This window comes from Phaenicophaeus curvirostris, chromosome 7 (genome assembly GCF_032191515.1).
Source record: "Phaenicophaeus curvirostris isolate KB17595 chromosome 7, BPBGC_Pcur_1.0, whole genome shotgun sequence".
Lineage (NCBI taxonomy): Eukaryota > Metazoa > Chordata > Aves > Cuculiformes > Cuculidae > Phaenicophaeus > Phaenicophaeus curvirostris.
In genome coordinates, this window is record NC_091398.1 from 19981651 (window position 1) to 20002573 (window position 20923).

The window sequence follows — 20923 nt, forward strand, 5'->3', positions numbered from 1 at the left end:
AGGGACACAAAGAAGTCACATATCACATCCCCTGTCCCAAACAGGATCAGTTCCGCCTAAACTCTTATGAGAGGTTTGTGTTACAAATTCTTAAAAAGCATCCAACAGTGAAGGTGCCACAGTCTCACTAGGTAATATATTCCGTGCTCCACGATCTGTATCTGTTGGAAAGCTTTCCCCAGCATGTAATATAAGTCTCCCTTACTGTTTTAAGCATGCTACCATATCTACAAAGAAAAGGGAAAGAAATAAAGAGTGTATTGCTTTCCTCAAGCTAGCAAACTATTGTACACTTGAAAACAATTAAGTCTCCTTTCAGGCTGTCCTCACAAGAATTAACAACCCTTTTCAGTCTGCTTTTTTAATTCACCCCCCCCCCCCCGAGTTTTTAATGTGAGGAATCAAAATGTATCCTATCTTGGAAAACATTTATGAAGAATAAGGGATACGACCAGTCAGAAATGAAGTATCAGACTAAAATACAACAGTAAAAAAATTCAGTACTGTGCATGAAATAAGGAGCTATGCTAATACATACTAACACAAAATGAGTTTAGTCAAGCCTTCCTTTGAGCAGTTTGAAAATACTCATGACTATATGGAAATACATGTAAATTCCATATGCAAATTCTTTTATTAGAAAGGCTCAATTTTCCATCCTGTAATTGGCTTTGGCCACCAAGCAACATTCTAACAATGAATTTCGTCTCCTTTTATAGCACATCTGCTAGAAGTGGATGACAGTCAATTGGCGGAACTGATATCCCAAGCACTGGCACAAAATCAAATTTTTTTTCCCCTGGATTTCATTCATTTCCTGCTTGTAAAATCACAGCCTCCCCAAAGTGGTATCAGTTCATACTGGCCCTCAGAACAGAGTGGCATTACAGTAGTTTAAGAAGATAAAGGTATTCAAGTGAACTAATAGGATTTGTTATAAAAGGAATGAACAGATTACTTAGTACAATCTGAGAATTTTCTTCTCTTTGAATAAGGATGTATCTGCTCATGTACAGCTCTCCACAAAATTCTAATGCAAAACCTGCATTTGAAAGAAAAGGATTTTTCAAGGACAGGCTGGAGAGGTCAATGTATATTCCCACCCCTGAGAAAACACCTGAAAATAATCAGGCCCTGCAACATTCTGGCTGCAACGGCAACTTCCTCTATATGCCAGGTGTTCTAAAAGGCATAGAAATGATTTCTAAGTCTGATGAGACAAAGGGCAGCAAAAATAACAGAGATACTGAGCTGGCCAAATAATCTGCCTACTTACAGCCTTGTGGAGAAAGTTCAGCCCTGAGCTGCCTGGATTTTCTTACCAAGGAAATCCAATGCAGCGCGGAGACTCTCCTGTTCCCTCACAGCTCCAAGTCCTGCTATTCTCTGTTCCCTGGCACACTGAGGCAAAGTATTTTTATGCTGCTTTGACCCCGGTGTTTCAGACAGACCCAGACAAATGCCAAGTCACCTGTACTGGCACTTCATCTCAGACAAGACAAGGAATTCCCAGGTATCTCTATTATCATTAAAGGCCACATCACTCTGGTCGTTCCTGTCTCCCTCTCCAGCTCCTAAGGGAGCACTGTGTTGGGCAACAAGTGTGAGGCAGTTGCTTAATGAATCTTGTCCTCTAAGAAGCCAGATGTGAACAGTACTAAATCCTTTGAGGCTATTTGAGGATACCTTTTTTCTTTAACAAAGTTTGCCTAACAAAACAGAGTTCCACAAACATCAACATAATTATAATATTTAAGAAAACAGCGATTGAATAAATGCTGAGGACCAAACTTGTATCTGTGCAAACATCTAGAAATATTTCAGTTTTCTTTCTGAAATGCATTTTCCTTTCTGCAGATAAAATTGGAGGCTGCTTGTTCAACATTCAGGTAAAAGAAAGTTTATGTGAGTTTTTCTGTTTTTATTCTTTTATTTACAAGAATGTGGTTTATATGAGTGATGCGAGGCTAAATGAAGTTGTGTGGCAAAAATAAAGCCTAGGTTTTCTTGGAGACAAGTAGATCATACAGCTAGCAGCAATGATTGCAAAATGTTCACTTCAGAAGTATTAACGTCACAAGAAATTCAACACATACGGTATGTAGTGCTACTCATTATTTCTCTATGTATTATAGTATTTATGTAAAAATCTGAATTTAAAAAACATGTGACATAATGAACAACGAAAACAGAAAAAACTACTGCTTTTTTTAGTTTAAAAATGGTCCAGTATTTCCTTATTATTTTTTTTTACTGAGAGTAATATCCACAGATATCACTGTTGCTCTTGAATTAGACTATTCTACATGGACAGTTTAGAAATAATGTTTTACTTCAAATGTTGCTTTATTTCTCTGTAGAATAAGGTGTTAATCTCCTTGTTGGACTCCGAGGTGTGATAAAAAAGCCCTCATTTCTTCAACTTCTGCATTATGTAAACAGTTGTTACTGGCATAGCAATGCAGTTTATTGGAAGGTAAGATAATGTAAGTCCTCTATTAATATTTGGTTTGCTCCTGTTAACACCAAACTAAACAAGTTTGCAAGTTTGGTCTTTGATGAATCTATATGCCCTGAAAGACTGGAGCCACAGATGTAGAGGCTACCCCAGAGTCTTTACAACACGCTCTAAGTGGTTCTTTCCCTTCCGCATCATCTCACTGAGATTGTGGGCTGGTGGTACATGCAAGGTCTTACTCGATGTCAATTGGACTGTCAAAATCTGTCTGTTTCTTCTGACATCTGTGCTCAGATTACAGGTATTTTTTCCACATTTGAACCAGTACTATAAGTTAAATAATACCATGTCACTCAAATATGCTGACTTTCATGTGAATTCAGATATTCAGATTAAAATATTCCAAGATTAGCTTGAAATGGCTTCTAAATACTTCTGTAATAAACCTATGACAAAATTCTAGCTGTATTATCTGCAATAGTTGATCGAATACCTGTAGTATTCTTGGTAAGTATGACTTGGCCTGATTTACCCTCATGTTTGAGGATGTTGTAATAACACTTGAGCTGAACTGAGTTGCAGACACACTAACCCAAACAAGTGTAACAGATGGTATGAAGATGACCTCACATTGTGGTCTAGACAGACTAACAAAATGACTGCCTAATAGAAAGAAGCCTCCAGAATAGGATAAAATACAGATTTTGGTGAAGATAAACAAGGAAGCTATGTGGTATATAATAAATTTACACAATAAATTCAAGTATGTTCCACGGAATGTTAGTTTTCATTGAGATGCAATGAGGCCACTTTGATGGCTGCACCTGCTGGATAAACTTATGCTTACTGCTGCACAAACCTTGAATCTGCTCCATTGTCCAAAACCCAGTTAAACACAAGACAGATATAACTATTGACTTCAAATCTAGTCTGTGTTTAAGTGGTTTCCTTTGCAGGGGTATTTTCCAAAACTGTTTTTTCTTTAAGTTGCAATATCATGAATAAAAATAACTGCCATGGGAAGATAGTGGTTTTTTTCCTGTGGATGATTAAAGTTTTTCTTAACAATTAATCATCAAAAAAAATCAGCTTATTCTGAATCAAAAGTTTCTTTCTTTGTGTCTCTAGTTCAATTAATTTTGAAGTAATGAGAAAAGTGTTTTCTGATTAGTTTTGTCCTGGTGCCTGGCTCAGGGCCTGAAGCACGAGAAATAACCCAGAGAGAGGTGAGGTTTGTGGGCAGATTACAAGGTGCAGAAAATGTAGCAATGGCCATGGTTCTCATTTATCATAGTTTTTTCACAGGAACATAACCATGACAAATGGGTGACTAAGTATTTTTGCACTGTTTTGAAGGAGCCTTGAGTCACAGCATCTTATTTAAAACAGGAAATTAGTTAAATAATTCCTTTTTTTACTGTAGGCAGGTTACGTAAATCTCCATTAAAGTACAAAAGAAACTCTGTGATGTAACACTATACTAACTTTTATGACTATAAGCTTTTATTGCCTAGGAATAAAACCAAGTCTCACCAATTGCCATCAAATAAAGGCTTTATATCTCACTATTATAGTAATCAAACAAATTTTAAGAGAATGCTTTACAACTCTTGCACTCCCACCCTGTACTTTTTCTAAATTTCCCTATACTACAGAAAAGAGCAGTCAAATTTCTCCCTGATGTCTATGATTCTGGTTCCAGTGTTAGCAGAGCCATGCTTATTCCCATCACCTGAGATGAGTGTGAAGGAAACGATCTACATCAAGCAGAGCCAGCAAAATACTTCTGCCTCAGTTTGCAGAATATGAAATCTTTGTGGCCATTACACTGCTACATGGGGAGGCCGAATCTGTGGAATCTAATTTAAGTAAAGTTAACTTGCTCATATTTTGTATGTCTGTAAGGTTAATGTGAATTGAATGTTAAATAGATCAGTGTAGTTTATTAGTAGAGCACGGCATATTGCCATTTATTTCAATTCAGCTTCTTTTCCACATCATACGCCTTTTGTGTATTTTATACATGATTGAAAGATATTATTTTGGGAATGGTTTTCAAGTGGTTTGCTATGTTTATGGAACTGATGCCTGTACTCTTCCTGAAAACCTTGGTAGAAAACCTTGCCCTTGGGTGCAAAGTGCCCATGAGAGAGAAAAAAAGATCAAGTAAATGAGAGTAAAGCAACCCAGAAATTACCCTGCATAAGTTTCATTCATTTAGAATTCTAACCTTAGGCTGTACTGGGGAGTCTTTTAGGTGAGAAAAAGAAATGCTGAAAAATAACACCACGAAAAAAACTATTTATCAAACAATTAAAGAAAAAGTAGAAAAGTTATTGAGCTTTTAATACTGCAGACCAGAATTTTGTCTAGTCTACATCTCCGGCAGAAGTAATTTTGGGAAGAAACTTAGGAGCTAGGGAGGAAGAAATATTTTTTTACAATTTCTGATGTTAAGAAATTGGTAGCTGCTTAAACATGCTCAGTGGTTTGGAATGTCAGCCAGCGTGTCAGCCAGTGCACTGAGGAATTATTTGGTGGAAAAGTTGACAGCCAAAATCCCCCAGTGTACATCCATGCTTTCAAACCAGGCCTTCCAAAGGCATGCAAGGTTGTTGTGTGACCTGGAAATGGCACATGTAAGCATACAAGAACTTGCTTTTTGCTGCTATTTCTAAGTGCGTACACAGACACTTCCAAAGTCTCACTAGCATAACAGTCTTTGGCAAGATGGGATTACAAACACAGCATAATTTACTTTGCCGGGATGCTTTTCCACAAGGCTATGAACTCCATCTCTCCAGTGTTTGGTATGTGAATACACACCTAGAGCTATAGGTACAACAAATACATCAGAGCTAGGTTGTGCTTCAAGGAAAATATTCTGTTAATTTTTCTGTCCTTTCTGTTGCGTCTTGCGATGTTTTGCCGTACTCATCTCCTCTCCCCATAAGACTTCCATGTGAGCAGCTTTATGGTTTTATTTGCATGTTTAAACCAAATTGCTGTAATCAGCTTTTCTGTAACCTAAACTGCAGTAGTTATGACCATATTAAAGTACAATTTTTCAGGCTCAGCCTGTAACTTTGCTATTAGAGGTTTAAACCTCAGTGTGGAGAAAACCTATAATGAAAGTGAAGTTCTTTTTCATTTCCTTTGATTTAGTGTGGCTATACTTGAGCATCGCCCAGTTTTGCTTCTGGCGCTGTGACATAGGAGACCTGCCTTTTGAGCACCAGTGGAACGCTGTGGACTTGCCAGCTCGATGTTGTAGATGGTATCACAGTGATGATAAACCACTGCCTCAGTGCTGGCTTGGAGGCAAAGATACACAAAGTGAGCATGTGGTGTGGTTGTTAAGGACTCTACTTTTAGAGTAGTTAATTTTAGAGGGAAGATGGGTTTATTTATTATAATTATTTCAGTATACTTCAAATTAGTCCCTGAGATGTTCTTGTTTAAACTGTTAATCAAAATATTAAGGATTGTGGTGTAAGGTGGTACTAAACGCAGGAACAGAATCTTTTGAGAGCAGTAACTTGCTTTATAGCACTAGCAATACCACATTACTACTTAAATATACAAGAACAAATGTTTTACCCCTTATATGGGTACATCCCCATTGACATTTGCTGTAAGAATAACAGTAAGAATCAAGCAGGAGAGATCTTTTTAACAGTGTGTTTCTAAAGCACATTTTAATTGAGCGTCCCTCGGTTTAGTACTTACCTCTTAAAGGTATTTCTTATGTTAAAAAGTCAGTGTGGATTAGCCTGTCATCCTTCTTTTCCAAAAATAAGCAGCGCAAAATCAGCTAGCAGCCAGGAAACATATTCTGAAATAGCTCCAGCTGTGACACCTAGGCAATTAGCCAGCCTGGTTTAAGCTCTTGTGAAAAGTACAAACTTCAGCCTACCAATAAAAGGAACAGACACTTTGTTTACCTTCCCAGGGAGTATTGATACACATCTCAGCTACGTCTAACTGAATCAATATACCATCAAAGTAAATCTCATTGTAGGAGTTGCTGAAACAGTGACAATCCACTGGTTGATAATGATGTCCTAAAAGCTGTTCTAAAAGTGACACTTGAAGGTGAAGGTCTGCCAGCAATTTTTAAGTTAGATCAGATTTTTGAGCAGGCAGCTGGCAGGTCTTTCTCTAGTGCAGGTGGAGTTCAGGGCTTCTAGTCACCAGGCCCTATTTTGTCAGTCGTCTTGGAATAGCATGGGACTTGGGGATTGTTTCTGGTAGATCACCTGCTTGCTTCGATTTGAGGAATTCAGGTGGTGTTTTTTTCCACTTGCTTTAGATATTATGGTAGGAAAGACTTCAGTCATAAGTCTGCTATTTCTTGGTACATCTGGACAATGTATTATTGGATTCAAAAACTAAGTTAATAAGAGGGGGAAGGTGGGGGGCAGAGGTTCCTTTAAAGTGAAATGCAGTTTTTTTCTATTTTTCTAAAAAAAAATAAATAAAATCAGTTTCTGTTAATGCAAAATATTTTCTTAAGCCTGGATGTTTCACTTTACAGTTATTTTGTCCTCTAAAATATTTTTAAGTGAGAACTTCATTTTCAAAATAAAAAGTGAAAGTGGTCTAAATTGACTTATTTCTACCCTTAAAGCTATTTTGCAGGTTCACAGGTTGGGAAAATAATTATTTTTTTGTCTGAAACCATTGATGTGAATTTATTATTTGCATAAAACACCTCTTTAATGCCTTTCCCTCACATTTCCAGTATAACTGCGGATACATCTAGTAGCGGGGGACTGATGCTTATTTTCTGTCCATATAAGACTTGCAAAATGCGCATTTCTTAATACGGTGCAAGGAATCATCATGGAAATTGTCCTGACAGGTATTAGACTAAAATTATTTTCTCTTTTGTTCTGTAATTTATACCATATACCTAAATTCTATGTCCTGTTTTATCTCCTCCTTTTGTTTTCATTTTATTTGACACAATTATCATTCAGACTTACCTGTTAAAAAATAACTGAATTTTTGAAACTCAGTTTATTTCATATTTTTCTCCTGGGTTTGTCACTGATTATATTTTAATATGCTCTAAACCTAGATGATGTCAAGCAATACTTGGACTGGCAGAATGTCAAAATGCTGCCTCACTCATTTGAAATTGTTGATAATTGAAGGAAATCGCTCACCTATGTGTAAGATCTTTCTTCTCCTTTTTGCTTTTTTTAATGTATCTACTACTACATGGTTGAAGATATGCAGTTAGAACGTGTCTGGTTTGCTTTCCAACTGAATTGGTTTAGCTTTATATTGTAATTTAAACTCTAGTCTCTGTATACTTGTGTCATTGCTTATATATAGTTGTAGTTTTATAAAAAGACTAGGGAAACTGAATATTAAAGTTAAGATACCTTATAAGAACTTAATTTTAAAGGATTTAAGGTTATCTCGTAACTCAAAAATATATTCATAAGTGTGTTCTCTATAGATAAATAGGTGTAACTGTGATATAGACAGAGATGTATGGTGCTACTTAATTTCTTTTCAAAGTTATCATAGTCGTGCGTGGACAGGATTAATTTCTCGTGATTTTCCTAGCATTCCTGATTGTAATTCAGATCAAGGATTGCACTTTTATTGTATAGAAACACTTTGGGTTTTGTGTAAAACTGCTTGGTTGGACAGAAACTAGCACACTGGAATAGGAAATTGTGCTGTGAACACCAGAATTAAAGCAGCCAGTTACCCTCCCAATGTGTGTCTCTTGGTTGACTGGCTTTGGCTTTAAAAAAGATGCAACTTTAAAGTAAGGCTTTTCTTGTGACAAATACATTCATCAAGTTTAAGCCTTGTAAGACTTAGATGGGGGTTCTCTAGTGGTTTATAAGGGGTGATCTCTTGCTGTAACCTTTTCCTTGATTGATCTTTCAGTGTCCAGCTGCCTATTTTTACCAAGCTGGCAGGAACATAACTACTGTTTAAAACTCTCAGCCTGTGTCAAATCTGGTTGAACCAGCTGGCTGGTTTTCAAAAGTCCTTACAGAGTGGGAGATGCTCAAGAGGCACACAGAGACAGTACGACAGTATGAGCTTTCTTACATTGGAAATCAGTAAAATCAAGAACAGCCCCAAACTTTATTCTTGAAAATCCTGTAAATTCTATAAAGCTGTGTCAAAACAACTCCAGTTATTAGGCTGAAAAATGTAGTGATGGACTTTTCTGTTCCTACACCTTTTAGTGGTGCTCTTATTTAGCTCTTATTAAGCGTCTCCGCCTCCTTGTCATGCCAAAATCTGCTTACTGTGCTTGAGAAACCCAGCTTGGTCTTGAACACACAATTCTGCAGCAGGGGCATTTATTTCCTCTCCTGTTCTTTTTCCTTCATGAATTTGCCAATGTGGCAAATGGCTTTGATGCTTTGGACACTGCAGGAACGGGGCTTGTAAGGTGAGGAAAGTCTTAATTGTCTTCTCTTGAGCCCTCCCAGCAATAAAGTCTTCTTCCTTTTAATGTAACTGAGATTCAACTGCCAATATTTTACCCTGATGCTTAGAAGGTTCTGGAAACTCCTGAGATACTTCTAACTTTAGGTCCAACATGTCTTGTAATGTAAGGAAACCTCCTTAGTTTGCAAAGACCATTAGTAATGTTTGCTGGCAGTCTAGCTGCAGTCAATGAAGATTTCAGTGATATTCCACCAACCTTCACTTAACATTTGTGGTTCTGTGGCCAGAATATGTGGTCAGGGTATAAATTCACAGCATTTCTGGGGAGCAGCATCCTGGGTGGGCTGTAAAAGGGAGTGATGAAACTAATCGCTAATTAAATTAGTCTTTCAGTAGACAGCCATGTCCCTGAAGGATCTATCTCTTAGGGTACAAGCAACAAAGAAAATTCTCATTTATGAAAGTTAACCCAGCAAGACAGACACTGATGTGTTGTTTGCTAGGGTGGCCCTTCCCTGGAGTTTTGCATGACAGACATGTTTGGGGATGAGAGAGGGCAGTCCTCCTTTGCTAGAGCTGCTTCTTTTTCTAAAATTCCACTTCATATCCAACATTTGAAGTTTGCTGTGGCATAGTTACTGCAATGAGAGAAAACCAGGCAAGAATAGTAATTGAGTCTTGATTATTGATGCCTCATTAATAGGCATTAATAGCACTGCTCAGTATGATAGTTTCCTAACTAAATTTGCTTGCAACAGTATGGGTTCTTTACTAAATTGCACTAAAAATCTCATTCAGGTTTGTAGTAATAGCAATTTTTTTTCTTGATCAATGTGCTAGTTATAGGATACATATTTCATATTAGGCCTGTAAAATACATCATCCTCCAGTAAGTGCAGATCTATTCAAAGGGCTTTTTCTTTATACCTTGGCTCAGCTGACCATGGAATGGGAGAATGGGTGAGGCTCACAGGTAGCAATAGCAAGAGAAACCCAAAATAAAGCTGCAGAATTACAGCATTGCTGTTAGCCATTTCAACTTAAGCTACTGTATTTTTACCAGCTGCTTCTTGAATATGCTGGGGAGCAGTCTGAGGAAAGAGAAACAAAACCTGGACCAGGCACTAACTTACCCAGAATACTGTGGCTCCAGTTTTAGAAATTAAAATAAATATTGAACATAAATATGTATATCATCATCCAGCGTGGCAAAGACAGCCACAATGGTGTCTCAGGCTTTCTCTGTAGCGCTGCTGGCATGCTGCTGTTAATTGCCGCATTATCCAGCACAATTTGAATGGAACTGAGTCAAATTTAATTAGCTCCTGTCTTTAGAGCATTTCTTCACCCACAGCCCTTGTAGTCTTTAAGGTCCTGGTGTGCAAATGTAATGTTCTACACAAAAATGCAAGCTGTTGGGGGAATCAGATTCCAAAATCTTCCCTAGTTTACTATTATATACTGTAACTCCCAGAGTAGTGGTGGTCCAGTTTTTGTTTGTCACTTTCTTCTATGATACCTTAATATCCTTATTTCAGACAGTACTGTACAGCAGCCTGGCTGGTCCAGCCCTTAAGCCTTAGAAGTGTCCTTCATGGATTTGACCATATTTAGACCTTGAGCTTTTTTCTTGCAAATTTTTGTCCATATCTGCCCACAGACATTGCTGCACTGCCTTTAGCAAATGAATTGTGTCCTTAGCCACTCTGAAACTTTTTTTCTCCTTCACTGATCAAACGCTATCGATCATTAGATACCATTTTGGACTTTAGTTCTGTTTTATTTTTGTGAAGAAGTGCTACAACACAATGAATTTAAAATGCTACTTCATTATTTTAGTTTTGTATTTAACATATGTACAGTCTTCTAAAATTACAGATCGCTTTCTTAATTTTAATGGTAGACATGACAAAATGGCCCACCAAACTTATGTAAGATGTTCTATTTCAAATTCAAAATTGCTGTTTGAATTATACTAAGACTGAAATAATTCCAGAACATTTTAATTACTCCTAAATGATAGAAAAATATTTTCTTAATATACAACTTTAAAAATCTACAGAAATAGTTGTAGAATTCTGAATGGTTAATTATTCCTTCTATTCCTGGCTTTTTGCAAAAGTATAAAAAAAATCCCACTGACTTGTTCTACTTAAAACTGCTGATGTAACTCACATGATAAAATTGAAACGTGGATAAAGCAAATAAGTTTTCAAAAGTGGAAGTTCAGAGACTTAAGTTTTCCAATGAATGCTGGAGACATGGCTGTGTCTCACACAGGAGCCATCACCTCAGCTGATCATCAGCTCTAACAGTGTTGAACTGTTACACCAACCACTGAGCTCTCCTTGCTATGGGAAGCACTTAGTCCTTCTCAGCTGTGTTTTGCCTGGGGAGTTGTAGGGATCAGTAAAGCAGCAGTGGAGCAAGAGAAAGCTTTACCATCTCGCCCCCAGCCAAAGCGTTGCTTGCTCAAGTTTTTTTTAATTTCTAGAAGGCCTAAGACCAAAATTTTCATGAGTTGATTAAAGTGCGTTAATGGAGCGATGATACGAGTTTCAAATTTGTTTGATATAGAACATGTACTTAATGGTTTCATATGCTCATCTTGAATGAACAGCAGCATTTGAATTCAGCATTATCAATAAATACTAACCCAGACGGCTAAATATATGCCACATTTTCGCTACATTAATCATTCAGCTGAAGTCTAACAGGGTGGCTGTGCCTACAAGCTGAAAGAATATAAACCATTTAAGAAATGACAGTTTATCTAAGCTTAACTATTTACATTTTTATTGGATCTTTCTTACAGGATAATTTCACACCAATAACAGAATAACGCTCCCATCCAGACCTCCTGAGAGTCTTTTCTCTTGCTCAGGTCTGGTTCAGACAGTCTTTTTAAATACTCATAGGGAATGCCTGCTGTTTCTCTGTCAGCATTGCCCCCAAACCATAAGCACAGGCATGTGCAAAAGGGATTTTGAAAACAGTTAAGCCAAGAGAATAGTTGCAGAAATACTGTAGTATTCAGAAGATGCTTAATCTCTCTCTGATGACCACTGAAATGTGTTCCTTTCGTGCATAGATGCCTCTGTCAGAAAAGAATATTGAAATAAATTGTACTTCAGTGGCAGTTCAAACAACTGGGTTTGCAGAAGTGCCCTTCATTTTTACTTTTTCTTGGAAACACTTTCCTCTTTGTTTGTCATCATTAGATTCATGAAATCATATACTGCAACATTGATTCCCTTTTTCCCCAAGAAGACTTTGAGCTGTCAAAGTTCCCCTTAAATCCCTGATTTCAGTACAGGAGGGGGGATGATGTGATTGAGAGAGGCTCTGCAGAGAAGGCTGGAGCACCTCCCATCTGAGGACAGGCTGAGAGAGTTGGGGTTGTTCAGCCTGGAGAAGAGAAGGCTCCAAGGAGACCTCATAGCGACCTTCCAGTACCTGAAGGGACTACAAGAAAAACTGGGGAGAGACTGTTTACAAAGGCTTGTGGTGATAGGATGAGGGGCAATGGGTATAAACTGGAGAGGGACAGATTTAGACTGTACATAAAGAGGAATTTCTTCTTCACCATGAGAGTGGTGAGACGCTGTCCCAGGCTGCCCAGGGAGGCTGTGGCTGCCCCATCCCTGGGGGTGTTCAAGGCCAGGCTGGATGGGCCTTGGGCAGCCTGGGCTGGTGGGAGGTGTCCCTGCTCATTGCAGGGGGGTTGGAACTGGGTGATCTTTAAGGTCCTTTCCATCCCAAAGTATTCTATGATTCTATGATTCTAAAACTTCAATTTTTGTAATAAGATTAGACGACGAAATGTAGATGCTACTTGCTCAGTGCAAACCATTTGCTTACTCACCACTGTTTCACCATGTTTCAAGGAAAACACCAGACTGGATGTGTAAGATACTGTTCCCAGGTTTTATTGCAGCTATTTACTGTGATGAAATCATAAACTACGTCACCTTCCTAGACTTCTTGCTCAAATTCCAAAGGTCTTTATCTTGAATTCTCTGATCTTTTAAATCATTGTTTCAGTAAACAATTCTATTATTTCTTTCACATCAATTCACCTAGAACACAATTCAGAGTCTTCCCTCACCAGAAACTAACTGACCCTGATAAATGTTGTTCTTCCCGAGCATCACAGCTGGCCAAAATAACCTATATGTTTTCCTTGTTAGGATGGGAAATTGTAAGGAAATAAGAGTCCTTTGATACAACTAAGCCTGTAATTGCAATTCTCGCTTTATCAAGCATGCAAGGATTCAAAACACCAGAGTATCTTCCTGCTTCAGCCTCTTTTAGCCAGAATCCAGTCCAAAGGCCTCTGACTTTCCTGGGCTTTGTGAAAGAAACATTTGTTTAGTTTCTCTTGCAGCCCCGTTTATTGAAAGATGGTGGTCAAGTCCTGCAGTTTCAACCTAACCTACAAACACTATACAAAGGACTGTCTCAGGAGGATGTGAGAAAGATCATCGCTACTTGTTGTAGAACCTGCGTGTTCTCAAGGTAAGAAGCATTTAGTGCTTGTACAGTGAAACTATCTGTATTAAATTTTTATTCAAAATGGTGTTTCCAATTGTATCTAAGCCTGCTAGTGACAGGTCTTGGTGAAATGCCATTGTCCCTGTAATGCTTGAAAACAGAAGAAAGTCAACAATTTTGTCCCTGTTTCATAGTAGAAAAAAAAAAGGTATTAGAAAAACGTATCAGTAAGGTGATTTTCTTTTTATTGCAAAAGGCGAATTTGAAACTGTATCATAGAATTTGACTCAACGCATGAAGTATTCCGAGCACAGAGATTCCCAGTTAAACCAAAGTCTGAGACAACGTGTAAATTTCACCATTGATTTAAGTAATAAACCAGTAAAACCAGTTATTTTCATAGAGTTGGGTATTTAGACTTCTAAATAGCTGTTACACACTTTGGTCACAACAGTTGTCAAATAATTGGTGACTATGAATGCTTTTTAGCGCTCTCCTAATTATTTTGTGTGATGTTTATATACACTCTGTGGAAGTAGATATGCTAGGAACTAGACAGACATCCAGACTCTGTGGTTAACTGAGGAACGGGCTGATGCCTGCGGCAATGAAGGAGATACAGGCCTCGTAGTTTTCTCTAAGCATATTCTTTTAATCAGCAAGGCATACAGGAGTCAAATTAATAAAGTACTACTGGCCTCTCTCATTCAGGCAGATCTTTATACAGCTCTTTGGATTTCTGAACTTCAGACAAAAAAAATGGGTTTGGTTTTGTCAGCTCCATGCTCTCGTCACTGTTTTCAGTCATATCTCAAATCCACTTGTTCCCAGGCATTTTTTTCCAGCCTGGCCTTCACGCACATTCAAGATTCGTCATCCTGCATGTCTAGCTCGGAACGCGTGGTCTTTTTAAAATAGTGTTTATTCTAACATGCTTGGTACCAGCTTCACACTTTATCTCAGTCCCAATTAATCTTCCATGTGCTTGGCCTTGATCCCACAAAGCCCATGCTTTTCTTTGGGCTAACGAACGAGAGAACTGGACATACACAGTATATACTGGTGAATAAACGCTGCTTGCAGAACCACAGTTATTGGAGCCGGCTGGCATCGTTTCTTCCACCTTGGGGAGCCGCAGGGATTCCCAGCACCGGTGGCAAGTGGGGAACACGGCCAGCCAGTGGATCATACCATGTGGAGATGTCCGTGGAAGTGTCCGTGACTGGGCTTTTATATATTATATATACATCTTATGTATTTTATATAGAAAGGTATGTATATTTTATATTATGTATTAAATCTATGAAGGAGTATGTATATATTATGTACTACATGTATAAAGTTGTATATATATATGTAATGTATTCTCTATATAAAGGTATATTATATATATGTAAAATGTATAATAGAGAGTACATCATATATATTACATATATACACCTATATATTGTATGTATATATTATATTTAATGTACTCTCTACATAAAGGTACATATAGATATATATAATGTACTCTCTATATAAAGGTATATAGTATATATATAATGTGTAATTTTTAGAGAGTATATCATATATATTACATATACACACCTATGTATTATACGTATAAAGGTGTATATATATCATATAGAACATACTCTCTATATAAAGGTATACAGTATATATACTGTAATTTATAGAGAATACATCATATATATACACACCTATGCATTATATGTGCAAAGGTGTATTTATATATAATGTATTATATATAAAAAGGTATATATTATATGTATGATATTAAGGTTATGTATTATATACATATTATATTATGTATTATATATAAAGGTGTGTATATATATAATCTATATTATGTATGTTATATATAAAGGTGTGTGTAAGATATAATATATATAATACAATATATATAAAGGAGTATTTTATATATATGATGTGTTATGTATTTTATATATTGTATATGAAAAGGTGTATATGTTTTATATATATAAAGGGTGCTTTATATATATAAAGGTGCATGTATATTATGTATTTTATCTATAGCGGTATCTATACGTTCTGTACACCACGTATTGTAGATGAGAGGCTATATTTATTCTATATACAAGGTCCAGGCGAAGCGTTTAAGAGGCGGGTGGTCGCGGCGCGTGCAGGTCCCATTGCCCCCTCGCTCCGCGCGCGCCCCCCCCCCCCCAACCCGCCGCCGCGCCGAGAGGCCCGCGGGCGCGCGCGCCGCTCCTGCCTTTGTGTGCGAGGCGGGAGCGCGCGGGCGGGCGGTTTGGGGCGCGGGAGGGAGGAGCGCGGGGCGGCGGCGAGGGGAGCGGCGGCGGCGGCGGAGGAGGGTAACGATGGCGTGGCGGCCGCCGCGGGAGCGCTGAGGGGCAGGAGCTCGGCGGGACCCCCACCGCCCCCGCCCCAGGTAGGCTGGCTCGGAAAGTTTGGGGCGCGGTTCGGCCGGGGGGGGCCGCCACGGGGCCGCCGAACCTCGCGGCTTCCGGGCGGCGCCGAGACCCGGTGCGTGAGGAGGGTCCGGCCCGGGCCCGGGCGTCCTCGCGCGCGGGCGGCGGGAACGGGCGGCGGGAACGGGCGGGACGCGCCCCCCCCCCGGGCCCGGGACGCCCTGGGGTCGGAGGGGGACACAGCCCCGGGGAGGGGGAGGCAGCGAGGGGAGGGTGCGCCCGCCCCGCATCCCCCGGCGGAGCCGCCGGGTCCGCGCGTCCCGGCGCACACAATGGGCTCTGCCCCGCGGGGAGGCGGCGGGCGGCGGCCCCCCGCGCCGAGTTCGGGGCTCGCGTCGCTCGCCGGGGAGGCCCCGGGGTTAACGAGATCTCTCCGTCTCTCTGCAGATGGCTCTCCGGACGCCGCCGGCCGCGCTGGGGATAACGCCCGCCGGGGCCATTTGCGCGTTTTGATTCCTTTCTCTCTCCTACGCTCCATTTCAGAGCGAGCGGGGAGGCTGGCCGAGGGGAAGGCGGCTTTTTGGATCTTCTGCGGAATCTGCTCTGCCTGCTGTTGGGGGGTGGAAGCTTTGTGCCTGGGGGTCATCCTTCCCGGTCTTCTTCAGGAGTCGAGAGAACTTTCTCTCTGACAATGATGAAAACCGAAGGCAAAGGGGAAAGGACTTTAAGAAGTGCTTCTCCACACCGAAATGCCTATAAATCCGATTTCCATGCTATCAAATGCTCTTTTGATGGCGTAAACAATCCTGAAAATGTTTCCAACAAAACAGGCTTGCATCAGAAGCTGGGCGCGTCGTCCAGTGGAGGGGGAAATGACCCGCACCCTCGAGGTAGAGCTGCCACTTACGGTAACAGAGTACACAAAATCAAAAATATGTTTCTGCAAATGGGAGGCTCTTCCGCACCTTCTAGTGAAAGCAGTCTACCTGCTGAGACCAAATTAATCAGCCGGGCCACAGCAGCAGAGCATGGACCTTCTCCAGGTAGCCCATCTTACCTCATTGTCCAAAAAAATAATCTTCTTAATTCAAGTACCAGCCCCTGCAGCAGTCCTGTGGATTCATTGTCTGCGCCTTCTGCTGCTGACAAGGTTATCCGTAGCAACGATGAGGCAGACTTGGACAAAGTTGCCCTGGCAGAAAAATTTTCAGAGACCAGGAAGCTGTTTGAGAGAAATATCAAACAACGGAGCTCAGTGGACAGGTACTCCCCCAGCAAATGTGAAAGAAGTGAGGATAAGAGGAGACGCAGTTCAGCTTCTGATTGCAGCAGTGTGGTAGACCACTTCAGTTCTAACACAGAAGTCAGTCTTCCAGCTGCGCTGGAGAAAGCTGAAAATCAAGGTGATGAGGAGTTGAAGCAGCAGCATCTCAGTAGTGGTTCCAAATCCTTCCTGAATGCAGGGCCCATTTCTAGGAGGCTGGAAAGCTTTCTAGGTGACAGTGATACTGAAGAATCCAAAGAAATTTCCAAAAGCGATGGTTCTCTGAATCAGGACCCTTTGAGAGGCTCCCATGGATTGGAATCATCTGTTGCTGAAGGATGTTCAGAAGAGGCTATGTCCACCAAAGTGCCCGTGATCCTCAGAGATGAGTTGAGCGAGGAGCTTGGAAAAGACAAAAGAGAGCAATTGGTACCTCAGCGAAGCCTGTGGGATATGGGCAGTATGCCTGGTCAGGAGGCTCAGTGGAGATCAGATAATGTTTTCTCCCGGGTTTCCATCACAGAGGGAACTTGTGCAGAGCTGGTTGCACAAGATGAAACCTCGGGGCATGAAAAAGAAGGTTTGGAGAAGAACCACGTTCTTCAAGAGGATCAGCTGCTCAGATGTCAAGTACAGGAAGGGAAGGAGAGCGACTATTCCTTGAAAGTGGTAGAAGAGTTTACAGAAGGCAGCGAAACCAGTTGGGAAGGAGAAAGAAATGGGATGTCTGTAAGAGACGGTTCAGTTACACGAGTTCAGGATGTTCTAGAGCAGCGAGAGGATACTGAAGAAGGGGAGCAGGTGGTGGAAAATCAGAGCAAGGACTTCAGTGCTTTCGGAATAGAGAATGCAGCTTTTGATGATGGCAGGGATGCAGAGCCAGAAAATCAAGGACCTGAAGGCAAAGAAATTGTAGAGGAGGAGGAGGAGGAGTACATGTATGACAGTGAATATGAGGAGTTTCCTGGACTTTCTGAAGAGGAAGATCCTGAGCCAGACCGAAAAGTCAAGTTCTCAACAGCTCCTATCAAGGTAAGTGCGTTTCATTTATTTTTTTATTTTTTTAATTTTTAATTATTCTGCAGTCAAAACCACTCAGGAAATACATTTTTGTGGCCCTTAACAAGTTTTAAGTTTATGGCCTTTATTCAAACCTGAAGAAGAGGAAAGTTATAACTTCTTGGTCAGAAAATGTATAAGTTAGTCACAAGTGGTTTCTGAACCACAGCAGGTTCTTAAGATGGTGAAAGACACAAGATTTTACTTATTGGACATTTGCAGGAACTCTAAACTTTTAACAATGGGTAGAAATGCATAATCTTTAATACTTGGCTTCACTGGTTTAAAATTGAGGCATTGCATTAGGAAGTATTTGTTAAGTATTGGTTCAACTTCAGACTTGTTTTCAGAATTAAATGAAAGAAAATATCAAATGGCTGGCTCCTGTTATTTAAGATTTTAGAATTCTCTCTGGCAATAATCATATATATATATGTTGGTTGTTGGGGTTTTTTTTTATCCTGGCTTGGTGAACAAGCTGTAGGAGTGTTAGCACGAGCATTTTGAAGTTCTGAAGAAGTGGAAGTTACAGGGCAGACTGGGTAATGAAGAGTAGTTTGAGTTACAGCACTAACAAATTAAAATGATTTAGGTGTCTAATCTTCCCTCACTGAAAAAACCCACAAAATAATTAGTTCCACAACTCAAACAGTGTTTGCCTGTAGTCTTGTTGCAGGCTTAAGTTATTCTGTTCCCTCTTAAAGTTTTGGAGGAGAACTGGGAGATGGGGACCAAGATGGAATCGGAAATTATTCAGGCCTTCTTAAGCATGTTTCTTTTATTTTACTGTTATGTGTATGAAAAATATCGTCTTAAATAAATAGTTTTTACACTTTTTTCATGCAGGGTCAGGAGGACTCACTTTTACTGATCAGAGAGATGTAAAAATTGTGCTGACTCCCTGTATTTCCTGCAGCGGAGAACTGTAATTTCCAAGTTTGCTGAACACACCCCAGTGCTGTACCCCAGAAATTTTTTTGGGTGTGGCAAAATAAGAGAGTTCTGTTGTGTGTGGGTTTTTTATAGTCTCTCCATAGACAGGCTGACTTTATATGGCTTTCTTGTAGTTGATAATGCTTTAGTGGTGACCTGGAGCACTGAAGGGGAGAGTGCCACTGTTGGAAACTGCATAATGAGCCTGGTGAGGGTCGTGGGGGAGCCTGAGGGGCATCAGTCCATTTCCCCTTGCATTTGTGCACTGACTGAAGGAAGTGCCATGTAGGCTTTGCTGTAAATTTGTGATTGTTGAGTGGTTTCCTGCTGCAGGCAGGGTTTTACTCATCACTGTTGAAATCCTACTGAAGCAGTGGCTGTGACAGACTTTTCCTGTCTTCTCTGTTATGTCTGTGCTAGACTTGGTTGAAAGCATTAGCCGATATCTCTGTGCTGACTCTGATGGAAGCTGTCATGTAGACAAAACCGAGTTTTTAGTGACTAGCACTGTTCAGTTGAAGCTGCTTTTCTGAAAGTCACAGGAACCAACTGGTACCAGATTATCGATTACATGACCAAGGAGTTAGTAGCAGCTGTAGGCAGTGTTCTGTTAAAAATAGTTGTTACTGTAATGCCCCACTTAGATTATCAGAATAAACTGTACTTAATTGCAGTATGGCCAGTGGACTTTGTTTTTAAGGCCCTAAAATACAAGCTTGTGATGCTTACTTTCCTTTATACTTTTTCAATGAAACTTGACTGTATCTTTCCGATATTGTGTATAGAGATCTCTTTCTGGATGTAATTTTCAATAACTTCTTCCCCTCTGTTCCTCATGCCTAAGCAATGATTTCTTGATTTCTTTCCCCTTGTCTCCCTTTTTGTTTCATTTTTTTCTATTATACTTGGTGGGAATGAATCCTGGTATATGATTTTCAGCTTTTGTGCTCAGAAAAATGAGGAATTCCAACTTTTTTTGCACTTCCCTAAAATCTTTTTTAGTAACGTACCTTTAATATCTCATTGAGTTTTTAGAAAATTCTGCTTTTACCTCAGAAGGAAATCTTTCTTGTTCGACTTTATGCATAGATTTTAGTGCATCTTAAATTAGAAGAGAAAAAAAGAATTCTAGGTGGTAGCAAAATATGATTTTTGACCCCACCACAGCTTAGAGCAGTGTCATAGTGAGAAATGCATCCTAGTAGCCTCTTTTTCAGCTTCATTTAGACTAGTAAGTTTGAAATGTGAATGCCTTTCCAGGCATCCATGGCCACTGGAGGAGGGAGTCTATTTCTCCTCCTCTTTACAGGCTCCTGAGAGAGGCCAGGCTGGCCTTGGTGTTCTTGCTGTTTTCGTTGTGCACCTCTCTAGTGATTATGAGGAAGCCATCTCAGTCTTTTGCTGTTGCTGTTTAGCAGGTGTCTGATAGAGTTGGAGAATTCAAAACATTCAGAAGGTATTTGGCCAAGAAAAAGCACGTTCTCAGATCACCAAGGTTCTGCAGTTGATGGAGCTCTGACTGTTATGCTTGATATACCCGAAAGGGAGGCTGGGTATCTGTGTAGGTAATGGATATAACGTACAAACCTAAAAGCTATTTATGCAGCAACACCAAACAGAACTTGATTAGTATCTCTGTCTCAGAGTTTCTGGTCAGTTGTGAAATTGGCAAGACTGTTCAGTAAAAGGAGACTGTGGAGCTCCCAGGGTATGTGTGAGGTAGCTAACACTGTCAGCACTGCATCTGACCCATGCTAGAGACCCATAATTGTTGACATCTGTAGCAGGGCTTAACATAATTTGATCTAATAGTTTCAGGAAAGATGGAACATAATTATGCAAACACACCATTGTTTTGAGTTGCCCTGTGCCTGTGAAAAGAAGCATTGA

The 20923-nt window shown here is 40.0% G+C and overlaps 1 protein-coding gene and 1 long non-coding RNA gene across 5 annotated transcripts in view; both read left to right on the plus strand.

The window, feature by feature from the left end:
* Positions 1–2356: 2356 nt before the first annotated feature.
* Positions 2357–12238, plus strand: LOC138722960 (uncharacterized). The gene is made up of 3 exons (XR_011337782.1): positions 2357–2476; positions 5624–5794; positions 11703–12238. It is a non-coding gene; the product is annotated as an uncharacterized lncRNA (long non-coding RNA).
* Positions 12239–15712: 3474 nt separating this feature from the next.
* Positions 15713–20923, plus strand: part of LOC138722662 (neurabin-2-like) — a 41068-nt gene continuing 35857 nt past the window's right edge. For 3 of the 4 annotated variants that reach the window (XM_069861102.1, XM_069861105.1, XM_069861104.1), the window contains exons 1-2: positions 15832–15892; positions 16225–18073. In XM_069861102.1, the coding sequence (XP_069717203.1) occupies positions 16469–18073 (1605 nt within the window). In that variant the 5' untranslated portion in view covers positions 15832–15892; positions 16225–16468. Of the gene's footprint in view, positions 15798–15831; positions 15893–16224; positions 18074–20923 lie in introns of those variants that run through there. The other variant, XM_069861103.1, reaches the window with a different exon arrangement.